We start from the raw sequence: 23,871 nt of genomic DNA on the forward strand, positions 1-23,871 counted from the left end.
TCAGGAGAGAGTTAGCAATAGCCTTCTGGAGAGAGATAGCAACAGCCTTCTGGAGGGAGATAGCAACAGCCTTCTGGAGAGAGATAGCAACAGCCTTCAGGAGAGAGTTAGCAACAGCCTTCTGGAGAGAGATAGCAACAGCCTTCTGGAGAGAGATAGCAACAGCCTTCTGGAGAGAGATAGCAACAGCCTTCTGGAGAGAGTTAGCAACAGCCTTCTGGAAAGTGATAGCAACAGCCTTCTGGAGAGAGCGAGCAACAGCCTTCTGGAGAGAGATAGCAACAGCCTTCTGGAGAGAGCGAGCAACAGCCTTCTGGAGAGGATTACCGACGCCTTTTACCTCTGTGGTGCCGAAATCAAAACTGAAACTCGCGGTCCCTGTGAAGCATTTCAGGAGAAAAGATTCAATCACCACCTGTTACCGAGCAAAGTACAATCCTTTGGGCCAATTCATTGGCCAACTGCCAAATCAATCAAAGCGAGTCCCAGCCCATCTCTGTCAGTGGTGCCGGCCAGGCTACAATTCCAGTTTAAACCCGCACAGACCGACAAAGTGACCTACCCTGCTGCTGAATTAACGATACAGGGGTTGGATTCTGCGTCCCTCCGTGCCACATTTCTGCTTCACCCCGCCGCGGATGCTCCGTTACGCCGGCTGGTCAATGGGGTTCCCCATTGTGGGGCAGCCCCACGCTGTCGGGAACCCCCCCCCCCCGGCTGCCGGCAAAACGGAGCAGCCCACCGGAGGAGAATCCAGTCCATTAAACACACGTCCATTAAGCATCCATGGATCAAAAATGCAAAGAAATGAAGGGGGAAATAAGCAAATAAACAGGAAGGACCCATAGAATTTACACATAACGACAATGCAGCGACTTACAGACTTGTGGCTGTGAATCAGCTTCCAGGATTGATCCGGTGCAGAAACCTGCTCTTGCCAGGATGATCCACTACCCGGGTCCCTGATTGGCTATCCGGGTCATGTGACCCTCTGGGCAGATCACCCCTTAAAAGGTGACAAACATCACACTGTCCTTGTCAACATCCAGCTTCCAGGACCCCGCCGTCCAGACCTCACGACCAGATTGAGTAGAACCATCAGCCTACCAGCCGTGCCTACCCACCCACCACAGTGCCCCAGTCTACCCACCCACCGCAGTGCCCCAGCCTCCCACCCACCACAGTGCCCCAGCCTACCCACCCACCACAGTGCCCCAGCCTACCCACCCACCACAGTGCCCCAGCCTACCCACCCACCACAGTGCCCCAGCCTACCCACCCACCACAGTGCCCCAGCCCACCCACCCACCACAGTGCCCCAGCCTACCCACCCACCGCAGTGCCCCAGCCCACCCACCCACCACAGTGCCCCAGCCCACCCACCCACCACAGTGCCCCAGCCTACCCACCCACCACAGTGCCCCAGCCATGCACCCACCACAGTGCCCCAGCGTACCCACCCACCGCAGTGCCCCAGCCATGCACCCACCACAGTGCCCCAGCCTACCCACCCACCGCAGTGCCCCAGCCTACCCACCCACCACAGTGCCCCAGCCTACCCACCCACCGCAGTGCCCCAGCCTACCCACCCACCACAGTGCCCCAGCCTACCCACCCACCACAGTGCCCCAGCCTACCCACCCACATCAGTGCCCCAGCCATGCACCCACCGCAGTGCCCCAGCCAACCCACCCACCACAGTGCCCCAGCCTACCCACCCACCGCAGTGCCCCAGCCTACCCACCTACCACAGTGCCCCAGCCTCCCACCCACCACAGTGCCCCAGTCTACCCACCCACCGCAGTGCCCCAGCCTCCCACCCACCACAGTGCCCCAGTCTACCCACCCACCACAGTGCCCCAGCCTACCCACCCACCACAGTGCCCCAGCCTACCCACCCACCGCAGTGCCCCAGCCTACCCACCCACCACAGTGCCCCAGCCTACCCACCCACCACAGTGCCCCAGCCCACCCACCCACCACAGTGCCCCAGCCTACCCACCCACCACAGTGCCCCAGTCTACCCACCCACCGCAGTGCCCCAGCCTACCCACCCACCACAGTGCCCCAGCCTACCTACCCACCGCAGTGCCCCAGCCTACCCACCTACCACAGTGCCCCAGCCTACCCACCCACCGCAGTGCTCCAGCCAACCCACCCACCACAGTGCCCCAGCCTACCCACCCACCACAGTGCCCCAGCCTCCCACCCACCACAGTGCCCCAGCCTACCCACCCACCACAGTGCCCCAGCCTCCCGTTCCCTCCGTGAGGCTTTTCCAAGAAGCCCGTCGCCCGGCAGCAGAAAGCATGCTCAAATATCTGACTGCAAACCTGCTGTCTACCTCGACCCGACCCCTGTGTCCTTTGCCCACCTCCCAACTCTCCCCTGATTTCGCCGCACAACCTCCGCCTCACCCATCTCGTCGCAGCCCCCCCCCCCCCCCCCCCCCCACTCTCTATTTTCCCCGACTCATCTCCAGCTTCCCCTCCCCATCGTCTCCTCCTCGGTCTGCCCCAAATAAACCCTCCAGTCTCCCCCACTCGGTCCTCATCTCCCCGAGCCAGCCTCGGTCTCTCTCAAATGACGGCCTTTTCAGCAGCAATCAGAAATTACCATGGGTATTTTTTAGAAATTTATATTTTGAATACACAAAGAATGTTCCTCATTAATGATCTTGTGAAATTCAACATGTGGGGCAAATTCTCCATGAACTAACTGGGAATATCAGTCAGGACAGATGATTCTCCCTGTCCCCTCCACATGGTCACTGACAGACCGTGCACACACATCCTCCATGATAAAAAAGCAGAAACAGGTACTGAGGTTGGAAGTGAGACTTGAAGCCCAGGTGTTACCATTGTAACAAGGTGGGACAGGTTCGTTCAGCATGTTGGAAGTTGCAAGAAAAGCCCATTGGACTTGTGGGAGTTCACAAGGAAAATTCTGAAAAGGCAACAGGAATGGAGAATATGACAGGGCAGACTTTATCTTTAACTGGACTTCGGAGACCTGAGGTGAACACTGCTTGATAATTCCCCTTTGGGGGGCGCAGGCTACCCCCATTCAGCAGATGAGGAACCAATACCTAAAATTCCACCAAAGTCACCTTAATTTGTGGATTGTCTGTCTGACAGGATAATCTGAGCATCTCATGGGAAATCTAATAAGAAACCTGGAACTGTCGGAGCTCAGTGTCTGCTGCCCTCGTTCTTTTGCATTATTGAAAAGGACCAATTTAACTTTACCAAAATAATCACAGAAATGCTGACATTGATATTTACAATTGGCTCACTGAACTTTGAGACTTATTTCATTTTGGGAAATTATAAATTTTACCTGCTGCCTCGATTATTCCAACCTCCAAATCCTAAAAGCGTTTTCAGCTTCTTATTTCTGATCAGAAAAATGACAATAACCACAAGCGTCAGTATAACAGTGAATAAGGTTGGAGAATACAACATCAACATTGAATTTCTCCACCCATATAAACGATATACACCAATTCTGTCAATGATACCTGGGGGGGGGGGTGATATCTTCTATTCTGCATTTATAGGTTTGGTGTTAGGAGTGGATGTTGGAGTGATTTCCATTGGTTGTGGGCTGGTGTGGGGGGAGTGGGATGACAGTTCCTGAGCAATCCCTCGCTGTTTAGATCATTACAAATGTATGTGCAGGAAACACAGTGAATCTGACAGCTAAGCGGGCAGTAAGTCACCGCCCCTGCCGTTCCCTCATGGGGTCGGAGGCCCTGGCACCATGTTTAAAGGCCCCCAGGTGGACATTCACCTTGTGCAAACCAGGAGCATCCATCTGGCTGTTGTGCAGAATTCAACATCAAGCAGCATATCCCAGACCCAGGCCACGCGTGGCCCCCACGGTACAGCAGCGCCTCCCTGTACATTCTCCTCCAGGCTGTCCAGGAAATGTGGAAGGTGCCGTTTCCCAAGGTTGGGAGCAGGAGGACCTCCTGTTTGAGCACAGCAGGATGGAGGGTGCAGCCGAGGTTAGCTCCAGTGGAGCCTACAGGAGAGATGAGCATCAGTGTCTGGACGATTAAAATAGACGAATGATCTGCTCTGCTCCGCAGGATAAGGGGCATTGTCTGTTGTGAGAAACTTTTAAGGCATAACACCATGACATCACGAGAAGGGAGCCGTGTGTTCTGTTATCAAGTCTTTGTTTCACTTTTGTTCTTGAGCAGAGCCCACACACACAACTCTGCCAATGACATCTTCAAACTTTCTATCTGTGTTGAAAAGTTCCCATGCTCCCAATCTAAATAAATGAACCCACAACATGTTTACACCATCCCTCATGAATGATTGGTGCATTTATATCATAAAACAATACAATGTTGTGCTCAGCCGTGGGATGAAGATTAAGCGCAGTTACGACATGGTGAACAGCCTGAGATCGTTTTGCATGACATGAGGCGACTCTTGACATTTTGTTCAGACTGCCCACATTCTCAGCAGTAGAGAGCGTCGTAAACGCAACCTCCTGGCTGCGTGGAAAAGATTTGAAGACACATTGTCAGATAATACATAAATGAGCTAAGAAGTAGACAGAACACTCATGTTGAGAGGGACAGTGCGTTGAAAGTACCAGCACCACGTTAGCTCCGTTCTGAAAGGCGAGTTATGTGAGGTACAGTCATAGAATCCATATAGTGCAGAAGGTGGCCATTCAGCCCATCAAGTCTGCACCGAACCTTAGAAAGTGCACCCTGGCCAGATCCACTCACTGTTTTATCCCCGTAACCCCACCTAATCTGCACATTCCTGGAAACTAAGGGGCAATTTTAGCGACGGCGTGGGGCTGCCCCACTATGGGAAACCCCATTGACCGGTGGAGCATCCCGCCAGCAGGATGAAACAGAAATGTGGCGGGGCAGAGAATCCAGCCCAAGGTATAATCTACAACTTGACTTCATTGATAGTTGTGGTATTATCAGGTATTGCAGTACCCGAGAGGCTGTAGACCATTGGGTAAACCTAGGAGTTTACCATTGGCTGTTTGGTATGTAGCTCTGACAGGTGGGGTATAAGAACCGGTGATGTCCCAGCAGCCCTCATTCTGTACCGAAGCTGCTGGGGAACAGATCTAGTCTATTAAAGCCTTCAGTTATGTTACAACCTCGTCTTTGAGTTTAATTGATCGTGCATCAATTTAATAGACTACTCTTAAGCTGGAAGGATGGATCTCCGAATCAAGCCAGAGTGTCTACAACTCAGCCCCCACGTGGAGAACTCGGCGGCAATATTTAAGCACTGGCTGGCGTGCCTTAAAGGCTACTTCGAGACGGCCGGAGGCACCCCCTCAGGAGAACAGAAAATGCATCTCCTGCACTCGAGAGTAAGCCCTGGAATCTTCATCCTCATCGAGGAGGCGGAGGACAATGATGCTGCGATCGAACTGTTAAAGGGACATTATATCCGCCCTGTAAACCAGGTCTACGCACGTCACCTGCTTGCAACCAGATGGCAAAGCCCCGGGGAATTGCTGGAGGACTTCTACCGTGCGCTACTGGTGCTGGGCAGAAACTGTGGCTGCCCGCAAGTTTCGGGCAGCGAGAACACGGAACTTCTAATCCGGGATGCCTTCGTAGCAGGTATGAGCTCCTCAGAGATCCGCCAAAGACTCTTGGAAAAGGACACCCTGGGACTGAGAGAGGCACGGGCCCTGGCAGGGTCCATAGATGTTGCCTCCAGAAACGCGCAGTCCTATGCGCCAGACCGCGTGGCGGCCCCCTGGGCTGCGTGGCATCCCGCAGCGGCAGCACCACTGACTTTCCCGTGTCCCCGCAGGCCTGCGCTGTAGGACGGCCCGCTAACTCCGTTGGGACCCGCTGTTCCTTCTGCGGGCAGGCGAAGCATTCCCCACACGCGTTGCCCGGCCCGCACCTCCACCTGCAAAGGGTGCGACAAGAAGGGCCATTTTATGGGGGTCTGCCAAGCACGAGCTGTGGCCGCGGTCTCCAGCGACACCGGACTGCCGCGGCAACCTTCCCTTCCGGCCCCAGGTGGCCAGCACTCACTGCCACCCCCCCTATCCTAGGACCACGTCCGACCCACGGGCATGGCCATCTTGTCCCTTGGACACCATGCTGGACGGATGGGTGCTGCCATTTTGTCCATCTCCGCCGCCATTTTGTCCATCCCCGACCACCATGTGCTATCCATGGGAGACGCCATCTTGGATGGGGCCCCAGGCCCCCAGCACAGCCGACTACACACTGCCTGATCACGACCCGCAACTGCTCCATCTGGCCTCGGTGACGCTGGACCAAAATCGACCTCGGACACTCGCGACTGCAACGACGAAGGTGTTCATCAACGGCCACGAGACGTTTTGCCTGATCGACTCTGGGAGCACGGAGAGCTTTATACACCCCGACAGGGTAAGGCGCTGTTCACTTGTTACCCACCCTGTAAACCAAAGGATCTCCCTGGCCTCCGGGTCACACTCAGTGGAGATAAAGGGGTTCTGCCTAGCGAACCTCACTGTCCAAGGCAGGAAATTCAACAATTTCCGCCTTTATGTCCTGCCGCACCTCTGCGCAGCTATACTCCTGGGGTTGGACTTCCAATGCAATTTGCAAAGCCTGACCTTTAAATTCGGCGGCCCTAAAACCCCCCTTACTGTCTGCGGCCTCGCAACCCTTAAGGTCCACCTGCCTTCCCTGTTTGCGAACCTCACCCCGGATTGCAAACCCGTCACCACCAGGAGCAGACGGTACAGTGCCCAGGACCGGACCTTCATCAGGTCAGAGGTCCAAAGGCTACTGGGGGAAGGGGTCATTGAAGCGAGCAACAGTCTCTGGAGAGCTCAAGTAGTGGTGGTGAAGATCGGGGAGAAACATAGGATGGTCATTGACTACAGTCAGACCATCAACAGGTTTACGCAGCTGGACGCGTACCCTCTCCCCGTATAGCCGACCTGGTAAACAGGATCGCGCAATACAAGGTCTTCTCTACGGTGGATCTCAAGTCCACCTACCATCAACTACCCCTCCGTACTAGTGACCGCAAGTACACTGCCTTCGAAGCAGATGGGCTGCTCTACCAATTTTCAAGGGTTCCCTTTTGGTGTCACTGATGGGGTCTCGGTCTTCCAACGCGAGATGGACCGAATGGTTGACCGATACGGCTTTCGCGCAACGTTCCCGTATCTTGATAACGTCACCATCTGCGGCCATGACTAGCAGGACCACGACACCAACCTCCAGAAATTTCTCCAGACCGCGAAAATCCTTAACTTAACGTATAATAAGGATAAATGCTTATTTAGCACCGACCGCCTAGCCATCCTCGGCTACGTGGTGTGAAATGGAATTATAGGCCCCGACCCTGAACGCATGCGCCCCCTGATGGAGTTCCCCCTCCCTCACTGCCCCAAGGCGCTGAAGCACTGCCTCGGGTTTTTCAGCTATTACGCACAGTGGGTCCCCAATTACGCAGACAAAGTCCGACCCGTAATCCAGTCCACAACCTTCCCCCTGTCGACGGAGGCCCGCCAGGCCTTCTGCCGCATCAAAGCAGACATTGCAAAGGCCACGATGCGCGCCATCGACGAGTCCCTCCCCTTCCAGGTCGCGAGCGATGCGTCTGACGTAGCTCTGGCTGCCACCCTCAACCAAGCGGGCAGACCCGTGGCCTTCTTCTCCCGTACCCTCCATGCTTCAGAAATTCGCCATTCCTCGGTCGAAAAAGAGGCACAAGCCATAGTAGAAGCTGTGCGACATTGGCGGCATTACCTGGCCGGCAGGAGATTCACTCTCCTCACGGACCAACGGTCGGTGGCGTTCATGTTTGATAATGCACAGCGGGGCAAGATAAAGAACGACAAGGTCTTACGGTGGAGGATAGAACTCTCCACCTACAGCTATGAGATCTTGTACCATCCTGGGAAGCGAAATGAGCCTTCTGACGCCTTGTCCCGCGGCATGTGTGCCACCGCGCAAGTGGACCGCCTCGAGCCCTCCACGAGGACCTCTGCCACCCTGGGGTCACTCGTTTTTTCCACTTCATTAAGACCCGCAACCTGCCCTACTCCATCGAGGAGGTCAGGACAGTCACCAGGGACTGCCAAATCTGCGCGGAGTGCAAACCACACTTCTACCGGTCAGAGAGGGCACACCTGATAAAGGCTTCCCGTCCCTTTGAACGCCTCAGCATGGATTTCAAAGGCCCCCTCCCCTCCACCGACCGCAACATGTATTTCCTGAACGTGATTGACGAGTACTCCCGGTTCCCATTCGCTCTCTCTCTACCTCGCACACAACCTGACTCTCTTTCTCTTGCACACACCCCAGCTCTCTCTCTCTTTCCCTCTCTCGCGCACACCCCAGCTCTCTCTCTCTCTCTCTCACGCACACCCCGTCTCTCTCTCTCTCTCTCTCTCACGCACACCTCAGCTCTCTCTCTCTTTCCCTCTCTCTCACATACCCCGACTCTATCTCTCTCTCAGATGGACCCCGGCTCTCTCTCTCTACCTCACTTTATCTCTCTCTCGCTCGCACACATCCTGACTCTCTCTCTCTCACACACACCCCGATGCTCTCTCTCTCTCTCTTTCTCTCACTCGCACACACCCTGACTCTCTCTCTCTCTCGTTCGCACACACCCCAACTCTCTCTCTCTCGCTCGCACACACACCAACGCTCTCTCTCTCTCTCTCTTTCTCTCACTCGCTCACACCCCGACTCTCTCACTCGCACACACCCTGACTCTCTCTCTCTCTTTCTCTCTCTCTCACACACTCCGACTCTCTCACTCGCACACACCCCGATGCTCTCTCTCTCTCTTTCTTTCTCTCTCACACACTCCGACTCTCTCTCTCTCCCTCGCACACACCCCGTCTCTCTCAATCTCTCGCACACACTCCGTCTCTCTCTCTCTCTCGCACACACTCCGTCTCTCTCTCTCTCTCGCACACACCCCGTCTCTCTCTCTCTCTCGCACACACCCCGTCTCTCTCTCTCTCTCTCTCTCTCTCACACACACCCCGTCTCTCTCTCTCTCTCTCTTGCACACACCCCGTCTCTCTCTCTCTCTCACTCTCTCGCACACACCCCGTCTCTCTCTCTCTCTCTCACACACACCCCGTCTCTCTCTCTCTCTCTCACTCTCTCGCACACACCCCGTCTCTCTCTCTCTCTCACACACACACCCTGTCTCGCTCTCTCTCTCTCACACACCCTGTCTCTCTCTCTCTCTCTCTCTCTCTCGCACACACCCCGTCTCTCTCTCTCTCTCACACACACACCCCGACTCTCTCTCTCTCTCTCTCTCGCACACACTGTAGCACCATCGATCACACACGAGGCGAGATGTAGAGAACTTCAATCGAGGCTTTATTGAGCAGACTTGTTCCCCAGCAGCTCAGTCACAGAATGCAGCTGCTGGGAGAAACCGGGTTCTTATACCCCGCCTATCTGGGTGGAGCCCAGTAGGCGGCAGATCCAATCAGGACCCAGCATCGGTCCTCCAATAGCTCCTCGGCATCATGGTGTACCGTATTACCCCCAATACATACCACCACATTCACCCCTTGTTAAAAAAGAACCCGGCGGGGTGGTGGATGGTATGGTGGTAAGGGTTTACAGGGTCGGTATGGTGCCTTTACCATTTAACGATATACAACCATGCCGCTTTTATTGGGCCACTGAGTTAATCACATCTTAACCCGATTCGCAGCATTAACTATTTACAACAATTCCGCTTTACTGGGCCACTGAATTATTTACATCTTAAGCCGATTCGATGAGTCGAGATGGTGCTCTGGTCGCCCTTTCCGATCGTCTCAGCCCGGGTGGTGGTGGTGGTGCAGGCTCAGGTCCGGTCGACTCTGGGAGCATCGCGCTGTCCCCTTCTGTTTCCTTACCCCTGGATGGGCCTGGGAGGAGAACCGATCCCCCCGGGAAGGGGGTGGCTGTGGGGTGCACCGGCGGGAGTGAGAGGGTGGTGATTGGTGTTGGGGGGGCGTGGGGAGCTCCGGCGGGCGCCAGGTCCCGCAGAGAGACCGTGTCCTGTCGGCCGTCTGGGTACGCCACGTAGGCGTCCTGCGGGTTTGCGTGGAGTAGATGTACCTTTTCCACCAGTGGGTCTGATTTGTGCGCCCGCACATGTTTCCGGAGCAGGATGGGTCCCGGGGCTGCCAGCCAGGTCGGAAGTGACGTTCCAGAAGCGGACCTCCTAGGGAAGACAAGGGGGCGCTCGTGAGGCGTTTGGTTAGTGGTGGTGCACAGCAGGGACCGGATAGAGTGAAGGGCATCCGGGAGGACTTCCTGCCAGCGGGAAGTTGGGAGACTCCTAGACCGTAGGGCCAGTAGGACGGTCTTCCAGACCGTTCCATTCTCCCTCTCTACCTGCCCGTTCCCCCGGGGGTTGTAGCTGGTCGTCCTGCTCGAGGCTATGCCCCTGCTGAGCAGGAATTGACGCAGCTCGTCACTCATGAAGGAGGACCCCCTGTCGCTATGGATGTAGGCGGGGAAACCGAACAGGGTAAAGATGGTGCCGAGGGCCTTAATGATCGTGGCTGCGGTCATGTCGGGGCAGGGGATGGCGAAGGGGAAACGGGAGTATTCGTCAATGACGTGAAGAAAGAACGTGTTGCGATCGGTGAAGGGAAGGGGGCCTTTGAAATCCAAACTAAGGCGTTCAAAGGGACGGGAGGCCTTTATCAGGTGTGCTCTATCTGGCCTGAAAAAATGCGGTTTGCATTCTGCGCAGATTTGGCAGTTCATGGTGACTGTTCGGACGTCCTCGATGGAGTACGGGAGGTTGCGGGCCTTTATAAAGTGGTAGAAACGAATGAACCCCGGGTGGCAGAGGTCCTCGTGGAGGGCTTGGAGACGGTCCACTTGTGCGTTGGCACATGTGCCATGAGATAGGGCATCGGACGGCTCGTTCAGCTTTCCGGGACGGTACAAGATCTCGTAGTTGAAGGTGGAGAGTTCGATCCTCCACCGCAGGATCGTGTCGTTTTTTATCTTGCCCCGCTGTGCATTATCGAACATGAAGGCTACCGACCGTTGGTCAGTGAGGAGAGTGAATCTCCTGCCGGCCAGGTATGCCTCCAATGTCGCACAGCTTCCACTATGGCTTGGGCCTCGTTTTCCACTGAGGAGTGGCGAATTTCTGAAGCGTGGAGGGTCCGGGAGAAAAAGGCCACGGGTCTGCCCGCTTGGTTGAGAGTGGCCGCCAGAGCTACGTCGGATGCGTCGCTCTCGACCTGGAAGGGGAGGGACTCGTCGATGGCACGCATCGTGGCCTTTGCGATATCCGCTTTGATGCGGCTGAAGGCCTGGCGGGCCTCTGTCGACAGGGGAAAGGTAGTGGACTGGATTAGGGGGTGGGCCTGGTCTGCGTACTGGGGGACCCACTGGGCGTAATAAGAAAAGAAGCCCAGGCAGCGTTTCAGGACTTTGGCACAGTGGGGGAGAGGGAACACCATGAGGGGGCGCATGCGTTCGGGGTTGGGGCCCATCATTCCATTACGCACTAAGTAGCCCAAGATGGCTAGACGGTCGGTGCTAAACACGCATTTTTCCTCGTTGTAGGTGAGGGTGAGGGCGTTAGCGGTCTGGAGGAATTTTTGGAGGTTGACGTTGTGGTCCTGCTGGTCGTGGCCGCAGATGGTGAAGTTGTCGAGGTATGGGAATGTGGCCCGTAACCCGTGCTGGTCAACCATTCGGTCCATCTCCCGTTGGAAGACCGAGACTCCGTTCGTGACGCCGAATGGAACCCTTAAGAAGTGGTATAACCGCCCGTCTGCTTAAAGGCCGTGTACTTGCGGTCACCGGGGCGAATGGGTAGCTGGTGGTAGGCGGACTTAAGGTCCACGGTGGAGATGACCTTGTACTGTGCAATCCGATTGACCATGTCGGATATGTGGGGAAGAGGGTACGCATCTAGCTGCGTGTACCTGTTGATGGTCTGACTGTAGTCTACGACCATCCTCTGCTTCTCCCCGGTCTTCACAACGACCACCTGGGCTCTCCAGGGACTATTGCTGGCCTGGATGATGCCTTCCTTCAGCAGCCGCTGGACTTCGGACCGGATTAACGTCCGGTCCTGGGCGCTGTACCGTCTGCTCCTAGTGGCGACGGGCTTGCAATCCGGGGTGAGGTTCGCAAACAAGGAAGGCGGTTCAACCTTGAGGGTCGCGAGGCCGCAGACAGTCAGTGGGGGTATAGGGCCGCCAAATTTGAATGTTAAGCTCTGGAGGTTGCATTGGAAGTCCAACCCCAGGAGGGTGGGAGCGCAGAGGTGGGGGAGGACATACAGCCGGTAATTTTTGAACTCCCTCCCCTGCACCGTGAGGTTTGCGATGCTGAACCCTTTGATTTCAAAGGAGTGGGACCCCGCCGCCAGGAAAAACTTTTGGGTGCTTGGACGAATTACAAAGGAACAGCGTCTTACCGTGTCCGGGTGAATAAAACTCTCCGTGCTCCCCGAGTCGATCAGACACGGCGTCTCGTGCCCGTTCACCAGCACCTTGGTCATTGTTGTCTGGAGTGTCCGGGGCCGCGGCTGGTCCAGGGTCACCGATGCCAAACGTGGTTGTTGCATCTGGTCATTGTCTTCAGGCAGCGTGGAGATGTCCGCGCCGGGGTCCTGGCCTGTCAGCCAAGATGGCGGCATCCATGGATCGCACGCGGCCCACGGGTAGGAAGATGGCAGCGCCCGCCCCCTCCTCATGGTGTACGGGGTCCTAAATGGTGGCGCCCGTTGGCCGCACGTGGGTCGCCAGGGGGGTTGAGCCCGCTGCGTTGTGCCCCTTTTTGCCGCAGCTTTTGCAGATGGCCGAGCGGGCCGGGCAGCGCTGGCAGGGGTGTTTCGGCTGCCCGCAAAATTAGTAGCAGGGCCCCCCCAGGTGGTCTGGGGGTGTGGGGGGTGACGGGGGGTCGGTCGTGGCGGGGGTCCACGGAGCCCAAGGGGCTGCAGCGCGGTCGGGGGCATAGGCGCGGGCGTTTCGGGAGGCCACGTCGAGGGAGGCTGCAAGGGCCCGTGCCTCTGTGAGTCCGAGAGAGTCTTTCTCTAAAAGTCTCTGGCGAATTTGCGATGATGCCAAACCTGCGACATACGCGTCTCTGATCAGGAGGTCCGTATGTTCATTCGCCGTTACCGCTGGGCAGTTGCAGTTTCTTCCCAGGATCGTTAGAGTATTGTAGAATTCGTCTAGCGATTCCCTGGGAATTTGTCGTCTCGTCGCGAGCTGATAGCGTGCATAGACCTGGTTGACGGGCCGTATGTAGATCTCTTTCAGCAAGGTGATCGCCGCTGGGAAATCTTCCGCATCCTCGATGAGTGAGTAGATTTCGGGACTCACCCTGGAATGCAGGACCTGCATCTTCTGGTCTTCTGTTGGTCTGCCGGGGGCCGTTCGGAGGTATCCCTCAAAGCACGCCAGCCAGTGCTTAAACGCCGATGTTGCGTTAGCTGCTTGGGGGCCGATTCGCAGGCACTCCGGGGCGATCCGGAGCTCCATATTCCTTTATAAGTCTGCTCAATAAATTGTAGCACCATCGATCACACACGAGACGAGACGTAGAGAACTTCAATCGAGGCTTTATTGAGCAGACTTGTTCCCCAGCAGTTCAGTTACAGAATGTAGCTGCGGGGAGTAAACCGGGTTCTTATACCCCGCCTATCTGGGTGGAGCCCAGTAGGCGGCAGATCCAATCAGGACCCAGCATCTGTCCTCCAATAGCTCCTCGGCATCATGGTGTATCGTATTACCCCTAATACATACCACCACACACACCCCGTCTCCCTCTCTCTCTCGCACACACTCCGTCTCTCTCTTTCTCTCTCGCACACACCCCGTCTCTCTCTCTCTCTCGCACACACCCCGTCTCTCTCTCTCTCTCTTGCACACACCCCGTCTCTCTCTCTCTCTTGCACACACCCCGTCTCTCTCTCTCTCTCTCTCACACATGTGGTGTTGGGTGCTCTGGTGCACAGATGAGCCAACACAGTTGTATGTGGTACAACTCTATTTTATTATAACTCTTATAATACAGTTCGTTCTGGATACTCTGCACGTGCTGTCTCCCTGAATGTGTTTGGCAATAGATGTGTCCTGGTTCTCCTCTGCAGCTAATACTGACCACCGGGGGTCGTGTCTGTGCTTTTATATCTTTCTGTCATTGGTTGTGGTGTTGTGTGTTCTGATTTGTCTGTTGGTGTGTCTATCATGATGTGTGTATTTGAATATCATGACATCCCCCCTTTTTACAAAGATATGTGCCTACGTGGTTATAAATATAATTGTGTCGTGAGTGCATCGAAGAGTGTGTGTGTGTGTTATGTACAGCGTGTGTGTATGACGTAACTATTTACATGGGGCGATGTCGGGTGCGTCACACTAACAAGGTTGTACCATAACAAAACTTGGATGCAAGAGAAAAGAAAAAAAACTTGAACATTGGTCTGGTCAGACGATATCTGGAACAATAAACAACAACAGGTTATAATACAGAAGTGTTTGACTTTTTGAACGTATGAACAGCGTTATAAGTCCAGTCTAATGGGTGACCGCCTCAAGAATGGGCTGGTCCTCAAGCCGGTTCAGCTGTGGAGATTTGGGGTCACACTGGTTCACCTTGGACTGTTGGAGGTGATGCTGTTGCCGAAGTCTCTACTTTACCATTTGTTGTACTTCGTGCAGTGCTTGGTTTTTTTCATTCGTGCAAATATAACATTCAACATCTTTGTTAGTGGTGCCTTGGCTGTGGTTTGGTTCTGGTGGCGATGGAAGGGGCATGATCCGTGGAATCTCCACGAAGTCATCCTTGGGAACCAGTGGAGGATCCGGCGTGTGCGTACGGTTCATTTGCGAGCGTGGAAGGCGGCGCAAAGCTCGCTGATTGCGCCTACGCACCAATCCATCCGCCCTGCATGCCAGGAACAAGGTGGAGTCTTTTTCTTTTTATGTTTGTGGTGGACGGCATCTTGTAGCCGATGGGTCGTTGCCATCGAAGTGGCACCATCACTAATATCATGCAAGGCGATGACTGTGCCAGATGTGGAAGTTGGCCGAGACCGTGTACGCTGGTTCCAGCCACCTGCTGTGCCGGAAGGGCGACTCCGCAGAGAAACGTCGAAGCATGTCGCCTTGGAGAGAGAATTGTTGCTCGCATCAACGTCTGGCGATGGCGCGAATTGGTGTGTCCATCTTGGACCGCCGGTGCTGGTTGCCACTGCCGACCCAGTGGGACTGCCACGCGATCCATTCCCTGTCGCCGTGGCATCCGCCGTCACCCTGAGCGTGCCATCACCGAGGCCGCGACACCGCCCGTCCGGAGCAAGGTCTGGCGTGCGCGAATCAGAGTCGGCGCTTGGCTGCTCCCCATCTGGAGTCCGGTCTGCCTTCCGTCGATGCCCCCCGTCCGGAGTCCCAACAGGTTCACTGGAGGCAGCCGAGATTCCCTGAAGCTGCACTTCTGGAGTCGGAACATGCAGGAATGCACCAACCAGTGGAGAGGGTCGAGCCATCGAGGGTGGAAGCGGTGCGCTGCCACCGCAGTCGTCAGTGGTCCCACCGTGATCGTCGAGTGCCTCGGTACGCACTAGGCGAGGTCTGTCACCTTGCACCTTTTGCATGGGAAGTGGGATGCTGTCGTCACTCGTCTCACATCCCGTGGATAGATCCTCATTAGCAGCTTGTTGTTCACTAGGGTTGGGTAAATTGTCAGAGTTTTCATCTGGTGGTGCACACCATGTCGGTGGACTGTCATTGTCCTGCCGTTGTCCTTCATTTGGGCTTTTCTTCTTTGGAATTTTAAATCTTCCCCCAGACATTGCAGAACCTTGTTTATTACCCCCAAATTCTCCCATAGGTATGGTCTCGAATATAGGATCCAATGTTTCTATCGACATTGTACTATTTTCCAAAGAACATTCCGTTTCACTTTTCTTCTCAGGTGCCTCATATGTATCTTTGTCTAATGTACATGCCTTCATGGTCTCTGGGTCTGATTTTGCTGGGACTGGCATGGTCACAGTCTCTCTTTTACTGTTCTCAATTGCCCACATTATACTCCCCATACATAACTGCTTAATCACTGGGGTTAGTGTGGTACAATGGATAATCGGGTCGACCTTATCTGCATCTTCACCATTAGTGGAAAGCACACTTGGTTCACTTGAAACTGCTGTGGGTTTTAAATTCGTTATCTGGCTACTCGATGTCGGTGTCCTCAGGATTCTTGCTCCAATGTTCTGCTCAATAATCAGTGGAGCGTGTATAGGTTCAATGCAATTAATGTTCCCCTCAAGGTTTGAAGAGTCATTACTGACTAACTGCTGGTCTCCGAAGTTGGGATTTTGCGGTGTTGTGTTGAAGGGAGACATTTGTCCCTGCTGTAGATATGATTCAGGTTGTGTTATTTCCATTACCTGAGGATCAATGTCTTGTCCATTTTTTTGATCCGTACTAAAACACTGGCAATTCTCAGTCTGCTCCTTGCAAGTTAAACATGCAATTAATTTCGTTAGCAAATCCTCAGCATCCTTCTGTGGCCGTGCAGCATTATTAATCTCTGTTCGGCTATAATGATCCTGAAGGTCAGCGCATAAACCTTTTTTCTTCGGGCTTGGACGAGGCGATTCCTTTGGCTTGTCTTCAGTTGGGCTTGAACAGTCTTCAGCGCTGTGCCCTTCATTGTAGCATGAGAGACCGTCATGTTCATGCTGCTGTGTAGTGGAGCATGGTAGGCTGTTATAGCCTTCTTGCTGTTCACGTGAGCATGGCAGACTTGCATCGTCTGCCGCTGGTTGGTCAGGAGAGGTTGCTAGACCCTCATGGTCTTGTTCCTGCTAGGACTGCGCTCTGGAGTCTTGCGTTCCTTCCATCGTGGAGTCCGTCCACGAGCTCTCTGTGGAGGCTTGTGACACTGGAGTCACTTCTTGTTCGTGCAAGGACTGCGCTCTGGAGTCTTGCGTTGCTTCTATCGTGGAGGCTGTCCACGAGCTCTCTGTGGAGGCTTGTGATACTGGAGTCACTTCTTGTTCGTGCAAGGACTGCGCTCTGGAGTCTTGCGTTGCTTCTATCGTGGAGGCTGTCCACGAGCTCTCTGTGGAGGCTTGTGACACTGGAGTCACTTCTTGTCCGTGAAAGGACTGCGCTCTGGAGTCTTGCATTTCTGCAATTGTGGAGTCTGTCCACGAGCTTGCTGTGGAAGCTTGTGACACTGGAGTCACTTCTGGTTCATGCGAGGACTGCACTCTGGAGTCTTGCATGTCTTCTTTCATAGAGTCGGGAACGTTGAGCGGGACGTGGACCACGCTCTGTGTGGCAGCAGGGCACTCTCCGTGTGCTTGCACCGCTCCCTGTCTGTTAATGTCAGGCTGCAGCATCATCCGGTACTGATAAGTTGGAACGTCATATCTGCTGGATTGAAGATGCTCAAATCCGAAAAATGAATCCGCATCTGCGTCGGATTCAATGTGGGGGCCGCCAATGTGCAACACGAAAGGTTCGTCCGAGTCATAGTCATATAGGACCACGGAGCTATCATTGGGCTCGCGAGGTCCGGAAACACTGTAAAGATCGTCATCGAAGTATTCAAGGTCGGAATCATCGGCTTGTGCGTAGGTAACTGCTTGTCGGAGGGTTCTTCGGAGGTCAAATTCATCTCCTGGGTCAATTTGCGGCACTGTGCTGTCATTCCAGGTGAGGGAAGGTTGTTTTACAGCTTTAACAGATTTTTGTTTTTTTGATTTGGGACGTTTCCCTTTTAAATTGGATTTGGGACATTTCCCTTTTAAATTGGTGCAGTCTGGGGCCTCTGACATCCTGACGCTCGGTATGTAGCACGTAGGAAGCGACTGCGCATGCTCAGATCGCTGTTCCTTTACCGATGGCCGTTTTCTTGACTGCGCATGCGCAGCATCTCGCGCATGCGCAAACGAAACTTCCGGTTCTGCGCACTGCTCGCGCAACTGTGCTAGCGTTATACCTTTAGCAAGATGGCCGCCGACCTCGACCCAGCCTTCTCTCAGGCCCGGGATTTTGGCTTCTGGGAATTCGGGCTCCGGGATCCCAGCCACGAGGTGAGTACTGCAGCTTTTCTTACCTTTATGTGTCGATTGGATTGCGTTTTCTTCACAGTACTTGGAGAATTTGTCCAGGACTGCCTGGTAATCGTACCTTTGCTGCCTCCTGAAGAACCTGAACCTTGTGAATATTTCTCTTGCCCTTGCACCGGCGATGGTGAGGAGAAATTCAATTTTTTCGCTATCATCCAGGTCTTGGAGTTCAGCTGCCACCAGGAACAATTCGAACATTTGCCGGAATCGCCGCCAGTTTTCGCGGAGATCGCCGTAGCACTGGAGCGCCTGCGGAACCGGGAGCTCGTACATCATGCCTGGGCACCGCTGGCTGTCTGTGTACACTGAGGTATGCCGGCAGGTATCGATCCACTCCTGTACCATGTGGTGTTGGGTGCTCTGGTGCACAGATGAGCCAACACAGTTGTATGTGGTACAACTCTATTTTATTATAACTCTTATAATACAGTTCGTTCTGGATACTCTGCACGTGCTGTCTCCCTGAGTGTGTTTGGCAATAGATGTGTCCTGGTTCTCCTCTGCAGCTAATACTGACCACCGGGGGTCGTGTCTGTGCTTTTATATCTTTCTGTCATTGGTTGTGGTGTTGTGTGTTCTGATTTGTCTGTTGGTGTGTCTATCATGATGTGTGTGTTTGAATATCATGACAACACACACCCCGTCTCTCTCTCTCTCTCTCACACACACACCCCGTCTCTCTCTCTCTCTCTCTCTCGCGCACACACCCCGTCTCTCTCTCTCTCTTTCACTCACACACGCCGACTCTCTCTCTCTCTCTCACAGACCCCGACTCTCTCTCTCTCTCTCTCTCGCACACACCCCGTCTCTCTCTCTCTCACACACACCCCGTCTCTCTCTCTCTCTCTTTCTCACACACACTCCGTCTCTCTCTCTCTCACACCCCGTCTCTCTCTCTCTCACATACCCCAACTCTCTCTCTCTCTCTCTCTCTCTCACAACCCGTCTCTCTCTCTCTCTCTCTCGCACACACCCCGTCTCTCTCTCTCTCTCTCTCTCTCTCACACCCCGTCTCTCTCTCTCTCTGTCACACACCCCGACTCTCTCTCTCTCTCTCACACACCCCGACTCTCTCTCTCTCTCTCTCTCTCGCACACACACCCCGTCTCTCTCTCTCTCTCTCTCTCTCACACACACCCCGTCTCTCTCTCTCTCTCTCTCACACACCCCGACACTCTCTCTCTCTCTCTCTCTCGCACACACCCCGTCTCTCTCTCTCTCGCCCTCGCACACACCCCGTCTCCCTCTCTCTCTCTCACACACTCCGTCTCTCTCTCTCTCTCTCTCTCGCACACACCCCGTCTCTCTCTCTCTCTCGCACACACCCCGTCTCGCTCTCTCTCTCTCTCTCTCTCTCTCTCGCACACCCCATCTCTCTCTCTCTCTCTCTCTCACACACTGTAGCGCACAAAGACTCCAGAGAGACGAATAGAGGTGAAGTCGATGAGGCTTTATTAAGCGTGACTCGTTCCCCGCAGTTCAGCAACAGACTGGATCTGCAGGGAGAATTCCTGGTTCTTATACTCCGCCTTCAGCGCGGAGCTAGAGATCAACAGCTAACCAGGACCCGGGATCTGTCAGCCAATGACATCACGACTTCACAGTCCCACATGACCCCTAATGCATACTACCATATTCACCCCTTGTTAAAAATGAACCCGGCGGGGTGGTGCTTCGTATGGTGGTAGGGGTTTACAAGGCTGGTCCTGGGAGGAAAAAAACTTTTGCATGTCATCACAGTGCCCTACACTGGGCTATGTACAGGGTTTTTTGTTTTGAACTTGTCATGATATTCAAACACACACATCATGATAGACACACCAACAGACAAATCAGAACACACAACACCACAACCAATGACAGAAAGATATAAAAGCACAGACACGACCCCCGGTGGTCAGTATTAGCTGGAGAGGAAGACCAGGACAGACCTGCTACCAGACACACTCAGGGAGACAGCACGTGCAGAGTATCCAGAACGAACTGTATTATAAGAGTTAAAATAAAATAGAGTTGTACCACATACAACTGTGTTGGCTCATCTGTGCACCAGAGCACCCAACACCACATGGTACAGGAGTGGATCGATACCTGCCGGCATACCTCAGTGTACACAGACAACCAGCAGTGCCCAGGCAAAATGATAGAGCTCCCGGTTCCGCAGCCGCTCCAGTGCCACGGCGATCTCCGCGAAAACTGGCGGCGATTCCGGCAAGTGTTCGAATTGTTCCTGGTGGCAGCTGAACTCCAAGACCTGGATGATAGCGAAAAAATTGAATTTCTCCTCACCATCGCCGGTGCAAGGGCAAGAGAAATATTCACAAGGTTCAGGTTCTTCAGGAGGCAGCAAAGGTACGATTACCAGGCAGTCCTGGACAAATTCTCCAAGTACTGTGAAGAAAACGCAATCCAATCGGCAAGTAAAGGTAAGAAAAGCGGCAGTACTCACCTCGTGGCCGGGATCCCGGAGCCCGAATTCCCAGAGGCCGAAATCCCGGGCCTGAGAGAGGGCTGGGTCGAGGTCGGCGGCCATCTTGCTAAAGGTATCACGCTAGCACAGTTGCGCGAGCAGTGCGCAGAACCGGAAGTTTCGTTTGCGCATGCGCGAGATGCTGCGCATGCGCAGTCAAGAAAACGGCCATCGGTAAAGGAACAGCGATCTGAGCATGTGCAGTCGATTCCTACGTGCTACATACCGAGCGTCAGGATGTCAGAGGCCCCAGACTGCACCAATTTAAAGAGGAAATGTCCCAAATCCAATTTAAAAGGGAAACGTCCCAAATCAAAAAAACAAAAATCTGTTAAAGCTGTAAAACAACCTTCCCTCACCTGGAATGACAGCACATTGCCGCAAATTGACCCAGGAGATGAATTTGACCTCTGAAGAACCCTCCGACAAGCAGTTACCTACGCACAAGCCGATGATTCCGACCTCGAATACTTCGATGACGATCTTTACAGTGTTTCCGGACCTCGCAAGCCCAATGATAGCTCCGTGGTCCTATACGACTATGACTCGGACGAACCTTTCGTGTTGCACATTGGCGGCCCCCACATTGAATCCGACGCAGATGCGGATTCATTTTTCGGATTTGAGGATCTTCAATCCAGCAGATATGACGTCCCAACTTATCAGTACCGGATGATGCTGCAGCCTGACATTAACAGACAGGGAGCGCTGCAAGCACACGGAGAGCGCCCTGCTGCCACACAGAGCGTGGTCCACGTCCCGCTCAACGTTCCCGACTCTATGAAAGAAGACATGCAAGACTCCAGAGCGCAGTCCTCGCATGAACCAGAAGTGACTCCAGTGTCACAAGCCTCCACAGCAAGCTCGTGGACAGACTCCACAATTGCAGAAACGCAAGACTCCAGAGCGCAGTCCTTGCACGAACAAGAAGTGACTCCAGTGTCACAAGCCTCCACAGAGAGCTCGTGGACAGCCTCCACGATAGAAGCAACGCAAGACTCCAGAGCGCAGTCCTTGCATGAACAAGAAGTGACTCCAGAGTCACAAGCCTCCACAGGGAGCTCGTGGACAGCCTCCACGATAGAAGCAACGCAAGACTCCAGAGCGCAGTCCTTGCACGAACAAGAAGTGACTCCAGTGTCACAAGCCTCCACAGAGAGCTCGTGGACAGCCTCCACGATAGAAGCAACGCAAGACTCCAATGTGCAGTCCTTGCAGGAACAAGACCTTGAGGGTCTAGCAACCTCTCCTGACCAACCAGCGGCAGACGATGCAAGTCTGCCATGCTCACGTGAACAGCAAGAAGGCTATAACAGCCTACCATGCTCCACTACACAGCAGCATGACCATGACGGTCTCTCATGCTACAATGAAGGGCACAGCGCTGAAGACTGTTCAAGCCCAACTGAAGACAAGCCAAAGGAATCGCCTCGTCCAAGCCCAAAGAAAAAAGGTTTATGCGCTGACCTTCAGGATCATTATAGCCGAACAGAGATTAATAATGCTGCACGGCCACAGAAGGATGCTGAGGATTTGCTAAAGAAATTAATTGAATGTTTAACTTGCAAGGAGCAGACTGAGAATTGCCAGTGTTTTAGTACGGATCGAAAAAATGGACAAGACATTGATCCTCAGGTAATGGAAATAACACAACCTGAATCATATCTACAGCAGGGACAAATGTCTCCCTTCAACACAACGCCGCAAAGTCCCAACTTCGGAGACCAGCAGTTAGTCAGTAATGACTCTTCAAACCTTGAGGGGAACATTAATTGCATTGAACCTATACACACTCCACTGATAAATGAGCAGAACATTGGAGCAAGAATCCTGAGGACACCGACATCGAGTAGCCAGATAACGAATTTAAAACCCACAGCAGTTTCAAGTGAACCAAGTGTGCTTTCCACTAATGGTGAAGATGCAGCTAAGGTCGACCCGATTATCCATTGTACCACACTAACCCCAGTGATTAAGCAGTTATGTATGGGGAGTATAATGTGGGCAATTGAGAACAGTAAAAGAGAGACTGTGACCATGCCAGTCCCAGCAAAATCAGACCCAGAGACCATGAAGGCATGTACATTAGACAAAGATACATATGAGGTACCTGAGAAGAAAAGTGAAACGGAATGTTCTTTGGAAAATAGTACAATGTCGATAGAAACATTGGATCCTATATTCGAGACCATACATATGGGAGAATTTGGGGGTAATAAACAAGGTTCTGCAATGTCTGGGGGAAGATTTAAAATTCCAAAGAAGAAAAGCCCAAATGAAGGACAACGGCAAGACAATGACAGTCCACCGACATGGTGTGCACCACCAGATGAAAACTCTGACAATTTACCCAACCCTAGTGAACAGCAAGCTGCTAATGAGGATCTATCCACGGGATGTGAGACGAGTGACGACAGCATCCCACTTCCCATGCAAAAGGTGCAAGGTGGCAGACCTCGCCTAGTGCGTACCGAGGCACTCGACGATCACGGTGGGACCACTGACGACTGCGGTGGCGGCGCACCGCTTCCACCCTCGATGGCTCGAGCCTCTCCACTGGTTGGTGCATTCCTGCATGTTCCGACTCCAGAAGTGCAGCTTCAGGGAATCTCGGCTGCCTCCAGTGAACCTGTTGGGACTCCGGACGGGGGGCATCGATGGAAGGCAGACCGGACTCCAGATGGGGAGCAGCCAAGCGCCGACTCTGATTCGCGCACCCCAGACCTTGCTCCGGACGGGCGGTGTCGCGGCCTCGGTGATGGCACGCTCAGGGTGACGGCGGATGCCACGGCGACAGGGAATGGATCGCGTGGCAGTCCCACTGGGTCGGCAGTGGCAACCAGCACCGGCGGTCCAAGATGGACACACCAATTCGCGCCATCGCCAGACGTTGATGCGAGCGACAATTCTCTCTCCAAGGCGACATGCTTCAACGTTTCCCTGCGGAGTCGCCCTTCCGGCACAGCAGGTGGCCGGAACCAGCGTGCACGGTCTCGGCCAACTTCCACATCTGGCACAGTCATCGCCTTGCATGATATTAGTGATGGTGCTACTTCGATGGCAACGACCCATCGGCTACAAGATGCCGTCCACCACAAACATAAAAAGAAAAAAGACTCCACCTTGTTCCTGGCATGCAGGGCGGATGGATTGGGGCGTAGGCGCAATCAGCGAGCTTTGCGCCGCCTTGCATGCTCGCAAATGAACCGTACGCACACGCCGGATCCTCCACTGGTTCCCAAGGATGACTTCGTGGAGATGCCACGGATCATGCCCCTTCCATCGCCACCAGAACCA

The 23,871-nt window shown here is 54.0% G+C and overlaps 1 protein-coding gene across 3 annotated transcripts in view; it reads right to left on the reverse strand.

Moving 5' to 3' along the window:
- The window catches only part of LOC140393660 (acidic mammalian chitinase-like), a 309,380-nt gene that overhangs the window by 253,442 nt on the left and 32,067 nt on the right, over positions 1-23,871 (reverse strand). For all 3 annotated transcript variants that reach the window (XR_011935705.1, XM_072479945.1, XM_072479944.1), the window contains exon 4: positions 3,340-3,396. Coding sequence is in view for 2 of the 3 variants with exons in the window: in XM_072479945.1 (XP_072336046.1) it covers positions 3,340-3,396 (57 nt within the window). In the remaining variant the exon portion in view is untranslated. The remainder of the gene's footprint in view (positions 1-3,339; positions 3,397-23,871) is intronic.

This window comes from Scyliorhinus torazame, chromosome 17 (assembly GCF_047496885.1).
Source record: "Scyliorhinus torazame isolate Kashiwa2021f chromosome 17, sScyTor2.1, whole genome shotgun sequence".
NCBI classification, from domain to species: Eukaryota; Metazoa; Chordata; class Chondrichthyes; order Carcharhiniformes; family Scyliorhinidae; genus Scyliorhinus; species Scyliorhinus torazame.